General features: G+C 42.8%; 1 protein-coding gene across 4 annotated transcripts in view; it reads right to left on the bottom strand.

Annotated features, from left to right (window-relative positions):
• LOC135902333 (midasin) overlaps nt 1-10539 on the bottom strand; it is a 369755-nt gene that overhangs the window by 235375 nt on the left and 123841 nt on the right. For all 4 annotated transcript variants that reach the window (XM_065432311.1, XM_065432313.1, XM_065432314.1 and 1 more), the window contains exons 23-27: nt 8718-8909; nt 7531-7742; nt 5617-5739; nt 4091-4390; nt 3274-3450 (exon numbers count right to left, since the gene is read on the bottom strand). In XM_065432311.1, the coding sequence (XP_065288383.1) occupies nt 3274-3450; nt 4091-4390; nt 5617-5739; nt 7531-7742; nt 8718-8909 (1004 nt within the window). The remainder of the gene's footprint in view (nt 1-3273; nt 3451-4090; nt 4391-5616; nt 5740-7530; nt 7743-8717; nt 8910-10539) is intronic.

Here is a 10539-nt window from a genome sequence, read left to right as displayed (position 1 = left end):
AAACCCCCTAATCTGCATCAAAATAGTAGCATTTTGAAAAAGCAGCTAATAGAGCATAATCTGAATCAACAGTTGTCATCAGCCCATTCTAAATGTGATTTTTATGGGAATAGGGTGGTGGGTGAAGAAAGTAACAATGGGACTAATGACATCAAAATTACACTAGCTAGAAAAACATACTAAAGAGAAATATAGTGTTGTGATCATATGAAAACTAAAAAATGGTAGGAATTAGATAGACCTTGAGAAAACCAACCAAGGGTTCTATGGTTTTTGTATTAGCTTGTCCAAATGTTTTTGCTCTTTGTTTAAGCATGTGGATGCCAAAGGAAGCATAGATAATGTTGTTTTGAATATGCATAGGGCTGTTTCAAGCTGTATGGATGCTTATAGCAAAGCAGGCCCAACAATGAAATCACTTGGATGCTTGTACAGTGGAGGCACGAGACATGTCTCGTGTTGGAGACCACAGAAAAACAACTTTTCAAGGGTGCCAAATTTAAAGATCCTGCTTCCCCATGATGTAGATGAAAACACAAATGTTTACATCTTGTTTTCTTTTAAATACGTGAATGCAGACAGAAGTAGGTGTGTCAGACAGAAGTGTCCGATGTGTTGCTGTTGAAGTATATATCCACTAGCACAAAGCCTGTAAAACCTGCAACATGGTAACAACACAGGTACAATAATAGCAACAATTGTGCCACTGGCAAACAAATACATATTGTGTACTTAAATATGCAGTGAACTCAACCAATTTAGTTAATTAGATAATTCAGAATGCATGTGTTCAGTTGTTGAGGGCAACTCATTAACGAGTATGACACATCATTCAACCACGCATCATGCTATTAAAAGACATTTCAAGCCCACGAATACAGATGCACTGCAATTCATTAGTTCAGATCACAGGTAACGATAACCCAATTAAACCTCGATATGACGGAATTTCAATATAAAGAAATTTTCTACATAACAAAGTATTCAACTTTTTTTGTAACTTCTTGTCCATAGAACGCCATGTATTTAGAACTTCAATATAGGGAAGTCTGTTGATACACGATTTCAATATGATTAAATTTTACTGCTGCTGCGAAGGAATACCAAAACAATAAATGGAAACTTCTACAGGTGCAGATCGTCAAATGGTTGAATTACAAGAGGCGGCTCTGTAAGCACCACTCAAAACATGCGCTGCACCCTGGAACAAGCGTTGAGGCAGAGCAGCGTCATGTTCCGTGCGAAGTCCAAGTGCAAAAACATCTTATCACGCCCCATGCACTGTGTGCTTTGGGTGTGAGAGAAAGCGTGCGAGTGTGAGCAGAGACGGATGGTGGCTTGATAAGTGCCGCCTTCCTGCATGAGGAGGGAGAAAGGGGAAGAGCGAGCTTGCGGTAACACGAGGGGGTTGAGGAGGGGCAGGTTCCCGTGCATCTCTCGTGCTTCTCCTTTATTGCCGCAGCTGTGGCTTCGCATGGCTGTCATTGCGGATGAGTGCATACACAGCACTCACATGCCCTGCTTTAGAGGCAATCTGCCACGTGTGCAAAGAATGGGCGTGCCGAGATGACGCGGCATCATGTGCACTGTTTCTCGCGTGTTTAGTACTGGACGTTGCATAATCTCATGTTTCGAAGACATATTAAGCAAGAGGCAGATGAAGCATTTGCTCCCCGCTGTCAGCAGATTTGGTCTCATTGCAGACGACGATATCTGCCTTGGAGGCAAAGTGGACGCAAAAGTCTGGCTGGCTTTGCTTTGTACTGCCAATGTGATTATATTGTCGGCATGGCATGCAACCTTACCTTTCGTCATCGACTCTCAAATTACACAAAACAAATTTGTGACTTTTTCAAATTTGCATTTTGTGATAGTGCGATAATTTGGAAAAATATTGCGGCTCCTTCCGTGTAATGTGACTGTACTTATATGCATAAAAAGTCTAATTTCAATAACAAAATTTTGATGTAATGAAGTAAACTGCCAATTTTACCAACTTTGTTATACTGAGGTTTAACAGCAAATCTTTTTTTTTTTATTAGCTGTCAAATGTTACCCTGTGTGTTTTATTAACACAAATGCAGCATACTTCTCTTTGGTTAATCTACAAAAAAAAAATAACTCAGTGCCCTTCCACTCTGAAGAAGGATGACCAGCCAAGCTGTGAATGAGGGGCCCTTGATTGTGAACTGCACCTCTGCCGCAGGTCGGCCCGGTACTGCACTATCTTCGGGATTAGCCCACCTATGGGGTATGCTTAACACCAGCTTCACCTCCGCCGCAAGTCAGCCTGGCATTGCACTATCTTCAGGATCGGCCCACGCATGAGAAGTGCTTAACACCTGCTTCACCTCCTCCACGGTTCAACCTGGCATTGCACTATCTTCGGGATTGGCCTTTGCATGGGGAGTGCTAAACGCTTGCTTCACCACTGCGGTGAGTCAGCCCGGCATTGCACTACTTTCGGGAACAGCACAAGTATGAAAAATTGTTAGTCTGTGTCTACGGAGAGGAGATATGCCAGAACCTAGCCATAAACAGCTTCACTGTAAAACAATGTCTAATACAAAAAAATAATTAAAATATAATGGAATGAACCTTTTATGAAAACAGGGTTTGTACAGAACCAACGTAAAATTCAAGGACTATAAAAGATTTCCAGGTTGCTGAAGGCCAATAATCAAGGAGGTTGAAATAAACTTCAGTCATAACACATACACTAAAAAATATTCAAATTTCCTTAGTTGAATTACTTATACCTGAGCAGCCACAGTCTATGTGGACATACCAAACTGCAATTGCTTAGCGAAACACTCAAACGTGAATATATAGAATCATTTCTCGATATAGTGTCCACGGCATAGCGCTAATTCAGAGTTTGTTACTTTGAATGTTAAGAAATTTCCCCCAAGTCTAGATTGTAAGAAAATCAAGAGGAGCACACTTATATTCAACAAGCTTTAAGGGCTGTTGAATTATTATTTTTTTCCAATTTTAAGGGTTTTCAAGGAGGTGCACAAACCCGTAGAAGAAGTGTGAAGCTACCTTCTAGCTAGCTTCTGAAACATAGTAAAGCAACATTGTGAGGCAAGCAGAAAGCAAAGCATTACAAAGGGAACCATAAAACACACTTGGCAATGCACATGTCACTCGAAGGAGAAACATCCATCAATTGTTAATGATTTCCATGGTGGCTGAACAATTCTAGCACTAAAATGTACTCCACTAAGCTATACATGAAGGCTTGTGAGTGTTGACAGTGCCCGCACTGACCCTGCTTCGATCCTCAGGGGTGCGCATCCGTGCAGCATAGACGAGTCCTACGTGAGCGCCTGGCTCTGGCGGGCCTCGTTCTATGAGGCAAGCCCACCGAGAGAGGTCACGCAGGTTGAACTCCCATGGGCTTCCAGAGGCAGCCCAGAGCTTTTGGCTTTGCACCTGATCAACCAACTAGAGGAGCAAGGAATGCAGCACTGAGTATCCCATGATGAACATTTTTCTATGCAGCAAGGGCATCATGACAACACAAAGGAAAGAAATTATTGCAGAACCAAACATGTTCTTTTGCTGCATGATTTTATTTACACTGACTTTTTGGAAATTCTACGCACAGAAGCACCGACGAAGCAGGAGAGCTTAGTTACTAGGCATTAAGACGGTTGTCGCTTTAGCATTCAACAAGGGTATGAAAAAGGCAATTAAGTTTTATAGATTGCTCAAGGCTTTACACATGATATATCTCACCTGATATGACCACATTACTTATAAATATTTATTTCACAAAACTAGCATATAATGTTTCTTATAAGCATAACTAATTTGAACCAGAAATAGCATAAAATATTCAGGTGACATTGAAATGAGAGAGTGGTAACTGCAACAGCAGCCAATCAGGCATCTACAATACCAGCAATGCTTTCTGTCCAGCTCCTGCGAACTATACATCCACATTGAAGATTTGGATATGCTCATACACGTTTTTTTTTTTTTTTTTTTATGCCACAGATGTTCTTAAGTTGGTGGCACTACTCTATGAGTGCACACAATGCTTTTTAAGCCCACTCTTTGGAAGCACACAGCTAGTACTTACCTTCTCACTGAAAAGAACCATGTTGTTCACGGTGTCTTCAGGCAGCATGGGGTGCAAGTACCGCGCAAGGATTTGCAGATCATCTCTGCTTAGGGGCTCCAGGCTCAGCTGAACAAAGCGATTGAGGAATGAGCGAGGCAAGCCACGTCTTGCTCCACCTTGGCGATATGGGTTTTGGCAGCCAAAGAACCGTGAACGACCCACTCTGAAGCTGCGGTTCAACTCGGGCACAAACACTTCACCCCGGTGGTCGAGGCATGCGTTTAGTCCTTCAAGGACACTCTGAGAGGCCAGGTTCAACTGAAATAAGCAAACATGACTGTTAGTGGGCGAGAGAACAAGTCCTGTCTAATGGTGGGAACTTAGCATTGCTAGAAGCACAGCCGTGCTTGATTCTCTGATGCCCTCATTTCGAACACATGCTCCATAATAGCCAATACTGTGATGAGCACAAATAGACTGCGAAAGCTCAACTTATTTTTTCTGTTCTTTTTATATGCAGTGATTAGGGTAACATACAAAGTTGACTACAGAATGCCCTCAACAAGTTTCAGTTACTTCAACTGCATTTAGACTGGCCACATGCAGTTTCAAACAGGCTTGTAGCAAATGAAGAACAATTAATTGTTGGTCTGGTTGGTTTTGCATTGCTGATAAAGAAAACTAGTGCAATAAGTCTTCTGGGTCTTCCCTTCCTGTGTGTGCAGTCTTTCTGTTGCACTAATTTTGCTCATCAGCAATTGTAACAAATCAACACACAAAAAGAGAGATCACAAGCGCATGCATGAAAGGTCAGGTAGAAAAAAAACTGCAATGATTGAAATCATTGGTGCTTTTGATTTCAAAATTCATCTACAAGGTGGTTATATTCATGCACCAAGCACATGGTTGGTTTTGCTTGAGACGAAGTCAGTCTGCACATTGTTGCCAGACTTGTTGCTAATAGCACATAGTTTTGGACTACAATTGGCACTACTACTGCAACACTAGCAGCGCCAATTGTAACTTACTGTTGCCACTGCATTGCATGATGTATGCAGCACTGCCATGTGCTGCATACAGCAATTCTCGAGAAATCTCGGCGAACAAATGGTGATTTGAAATACCCCAACCCACACTGAATAGAAACAAGAACTTGAGAACAATGGCTTGTGTGATGCTCATGAAACAAGTGTCAATATGTTGCTTTCTAAGCCACCGTGCTTGCACTCCAGCAAAAAAATACAAGCAAGAAAGGATGTAATCTACAACTACTCCAAAAGATCCTCCACAGCTCAAGCAGGTGATGTGGGTTGGCCATGCCTATTGCCTCACTACCAAATCTGGTCAACCTCATAAAAAAAGGCTCATTGCTCTCTTCTTTACTCCCTCCACAAGAATGAGGCACATGTGCCCACCATTTTAAAAGACCTGCTGAATGCACTACTGTTACAGCAAGCAAACTGTTCTAAAAAAATATTTCCTATAGTATCTTATTTAAAGCATGAAAATGGGACATATGGTGATTTGAAAACTACGCAACTCACTTCGTCCAGTAGGATCCAGTGACCCTCTTGAAGGGCTCGCAGCAGTGGTCCGTCCCTCCAGGCAAAGTGCCCCGCTGTTTGGTTTTCCACAGGGAGGTCAGCCCCAAATAAGTCAGAAATGTCCTGCATTTCGGAGCACATTAAAATCACACCTGCCTAGGTTGCCCAAACATCCACAATATAAAAGTGCAAGCATTGCCAAAGTCTGATGAGGCAGTTTCATGTGCACCAAAATGCAAAGAGATGTGAATGCAGTGCCACTATCAGATTAACTAGGAACGAGTGAATAAGAGCATGTCACTGCTGCACAAGTTTTAACCAGCAAACACCAAAAATTCTACACACAGCATAAAACTTCAAGGACAGTGCCATGCTGGGCAACAAGTTTGCCAACAATGTTTAAAAAAAAAGTGCTGTTGTTGGCTTTGTCATAAGGATGCATGTTCCCATCATGCATCCTAACAGATGCTGTGGTGAGAAAAAGCTACCAACAATACAACGTGAGCAGTGAGTGTTGACCAATGTGTTGCCAGTACGACGGGGCATAAAAATATTACGTGAAAGGGGTAACTGGTGGAATCCACATCAAGGCAAGTTCAGAATCCCACCCAATATGATTGTTGTATGGTACAGTGTTGTGCAAAGCAAGAAATGTTGAACTTCTTGTTGTTGTATTTCTGTGCAGTGGAATATAGGAAAGGTATAGAGAACGCTTGAGATGTTTTGTTCTGGTGGATAAGATGGTACCGTAAAATCCCGAGATAGCCCACTTAAAATCGAAGGAAGATCAAGTGAGAATATTAGGTGGGCTAAATTTCAGTGTGGTGGGTAACTTTCAGGTGGGTAACTTTCAGGTGGGTAACTTTTGGTTTTTGAGCCGGGTGCTTAGTCAGGGGTGGGTTATCTTTCGGGGGTGGGGCATCTCTCGAAATCTTACGGTACATCATTTTTTTTAAATGTAAATGCCTCTGTCTACTAACAGTGTTGTTTTAGTGCTTTCAGACATTTCATGGAGGACAATTATGTGTTTACCTAGCAGTGTGAAGAAAAATGTTGTGTGCCAAAGGAAAGCAAGTTTATATCGTTCCTCATAACAAATGTTCATCAATATGTTTGTACTATGTAATATATTTCATATACAATGTGTGTTTCTATCCCAGCGTGCAATGTTTCCAACTAATAAACTTGTTCCTAAATTATTAATAGCCCATTTTTGCTTCATACAACAAGCATCCATTGTGTCACCAATTTATGTAACCACAATTGGTACTGTTACTTTGGACATAAGTACCAAACATGTGAAGAGATTTCATGAAGCTATTTAAACAGCAATGTAAAATTTCATTGCAGTGTGACACTCAAATGGCCATATGTTATCCTTCATGGCGGTGGACTTAGGCTGTGAGAACCCTTACTGCCAGTCAGCTCATTGGACCACCACCAACAATGGTAGTAGGATATCTTCACAAGATCAGAGCCCAGTCAATCCATTATGTCCCAAAGTTTGCTCAAACCACCTTAATCACATGTCCCTTGCGCGAAACAGTTTAAAAATTCACACCATGCAAGACCACGTGTAAAATTATGGAGTGTCACAGACCTTAAGTGTTTCTCTGTTTAAGCAAGTTTAACAAGTTACTGAGGCCATCCTCAATATGTCAAATAGGTAAATTCCCTAAACACAGTTCTCAAAAACAATAGTTAGGTTGCTCCGTTACACTGTTTTACTTATGTGCAATTATACATGCACAATAAACATGAAAGGGGGCAAGCTCTTGAGATAAATTTTTCTGATGTACACAACACAAGTAGGGGCCTTTCTCTGCAGGTGAATGCATGGAGGTTATTTACTTTTGTTTAGGCCCAATGTAAGCAGCAGCAGAGTACGTCAAAAAATGAGGGAACGGCACATACCGTTTGTTCAGAGAGGTTGATGCGGGTAAGCTGGTTACCCGTGGCTCTTGCTAGAGCGATTACCAGGCTGGTCTTGCCCACTCCAGGTGGGCCCTCGAGCAGAATGGGCTTCTCCAGTTGGAGAGCTCGCACAAGTCGCAGTGCATTGGCACGTGGTGTGCATGCCTGCAGGCTGTAGTGAGCATGTGCCAGAGGGCATGGTCCCATAGGTCCTGCACACATGATCACCCAGTTGACACAGACCACTCTCTTGCTGATCTTCGTTGCTTATCCTCTTACAAAGACAAGAGCCTTCCAATAGACAAACACTTTAGAAAATTCTGTCGATCCCACACACTGTGAGAATCAATATTATGTGAAGCATTTTGTAGGTAGCTGGCTATCTAGGATTGCAATGGCACGACGTGTCCATGAAAGATGACCTGTAGTGCATGTGATGCAGGCATGTGTGTGTGTGACAACAACATGACGAAGGGATGTTGACAGCAGCATGACGACAACTATGATTGCAAGAAAATTACTGCGACGGCAATGGCACAACAATGACCATGTGATTATGATGGCATGTATTGCGCTGTTCACCTCCTCTGCCACCTACTAATGCAGTGAGATGAATCATGAAAGATAGACAGAAACATACCTAATGAAAAGACACCTGGGGTGCGATCTTGTACGCGTTCCAAAATAGAACGGAGGCGGTTCGTTCTTTACGTCACGAAATAGGCGGTATGTTCCGTTCCGTTCGTCCGATAGCAGACGACACAGAATGATTTACAGCAGATAACACGTCACACTTAACGTCATGGCGTTCGGCACGGTTCAAATTGACGAATCGTATTTGGCTCGGTGGAACGAACCGCCTCCGTTCTATTTTGGAACGCGTACAAGATCGCACGCCTGAAGAGCCTAAAAAAGCTTCACATATAAATATACAGCATTTTAAGAACATCAATAAAGTTAAGAATGCTTTTATTGCTGTTTCATGCATGTTCTCTCATTCACTCACATCAAGTCATATCAGGAGCAAGATCTAGACATGTCACAAGCTAGCTTGTAGTTAACAGGTGATGGTAGGGCACTGCATACTGGCCATACAACCAACAGCTTCTGTCATCCAACATTTGCACTGAAATCTGTACTTTACACTTATGTTTCATTGCAGTTAACATTGCAGCTTGCTCACTTGCCTGAAGTAAGATGAAAAGGGCCCACATGTAAGCTGGTGGAATCTTGAGACACAGTCACGTCAATCTCTTGGAGAGCTTCCTGAGCATCATCTGGAATTTCAGCCAGTTGCTGCCTCAGCTGACTGCCCAGCATGTCTAGAGCTCGCCTTCGCAAGGCAGCCACTGCACTGGTTTCCTGACTGCTTGTAGTGCCTGAAAATAAATATGAGTAATCAGAAGCAACGTCAAAACACGGAGAAAAGAAACTGCGGTTAGCTTACTAGATGAAAAAGAAACAAGATATAGTAGAACCTCATTCATAGATTTTGGAAAAAGATGCAAGAAAGTACATACTAATGGGGAAAACGTACGATCAGAAGTCACCGAAAAATTCGGCAGAGTCAACTGTAATTGACATCTACATAATGCGAAGCGTTGCAACATGAGACGCCGATGTGTGCCAACCTGGTGATGCCTGACCGGTCCGAGACACACGTTGTTGTTTTTGCAGCTCCATCAAGCTTACGTTTCCACTCCTCGAGTTCAGTCTGGGCCAGCAGTTTCTCTGGGCATGCATTAGTGGAGGAAGTTTTGATGTGCCCACTTAGCGAGAATTGTTGTGGCACAAAATGCTGACATGCTCTCGGAGGTTCCAAGCAATCCAAGATGCGCATTGTTGTTTCAAGATGGTGATGGCAAACCACAATGAAATTGAGCTGGTGGGCAACACCGGAATACGATGCCACCAGAGTGAAACATAATGCTCACTTCCTGCCTCCTGCAGCAGGGAACGGCGACGTGTTTGGGTTATCGCCTATTAAAAAAATTGTGCAGTACACTTCCTAGGCCATATGCACTGCAATACAAATAGGTGAAGATGCTTATCGCAATAGGTTGGCAGCGATAGCTGTCAATGGCGACATGCAACTTTTTAGCAGCTGAAGTGACTGCCTTTACATTAGCAGCCTTCTGTTACAATGTGATGGTCTCCCGTTTCCACTTTTCACTTGGCTTGTCTATAGTGCCATGAAACCGGCAAAACAGTGATGTGGTCGAAGAAAACAAATTGCACCCTGTGACATAAACGAAGTCTGTCATCGTTGAGCCGCATGCGGCCCACAACACAACATGCAGACTCAGCAGCTGATCCAGGCCGATCCGCCGCACTCCTGTGGCTCGACTGTGTGCATGATGAGGCCAACGAACCTTGCCATGCCAGCTTGGCCAGGCCAGCTTGATCACCCGAGATTGCAGTGTCGCTGATACGATCTCGGATTCTAAGCCTAGCTACCGCAGCCAGCATGGCATGCCACAGGGAGAGAGAGAAGTGGATGCACTGGTCTTTTACACCGCCACACGCAAGTAGTGGCTCACCATTTCCATCACACTTCTCTTTCTCAATATGGCATGTCACGCAGCTATGTGCGGTGTTGGGAAAGACCAGCATTGCTCAACAGAGTATTCAACGAGAGGATGCTGTAGTTTTTAACTCCACTGTATCTCTGAAGAATCCCATGGAAAGCAATATATTTGGTGTGCAAGGGTTGGGTTTTTTGGGGGGGGGTTTATTGCCGACAAATCTAGCTCATTATATCCATTGGCAGGACGATTTTACTTCATTAAATTAAAATTTCACTTCTTTATATTCTGTATTTCATAACGAGTTTTGACTACAAACAAATTTTTTAAATATTTACTTGTGGAAGGCAACACAATTCGAGTCCTTGAGCTAGATAACTTAAGAGGTGGACATTACTCGCATGAGAAATCAAAATGCATGCAGATACAGACGAACCCAGTTATATCGAACAAGCAAGAAAACACCTGCCAGTTCAATACGGGG

This window comes from Dermacentor albipictus, chromosome 5, assembly GCF_038994185.2.
Source record: "Dermacentor albipictus isolate Rhodes 1998 colony chromosome 5, USDA_Dalb.pri_finalv2, whole genome shotgun sequence".
NCBI classification, from domain to species: Eukaryota; Metazoa; Arthropoda; class Arachnida; order Ixodida; family Ixodidae; genus Dermacentor; species Dermacentor albipictus.
This window is presented reverse-complemented; position numbering and strand designations above follow the sequence as displayed.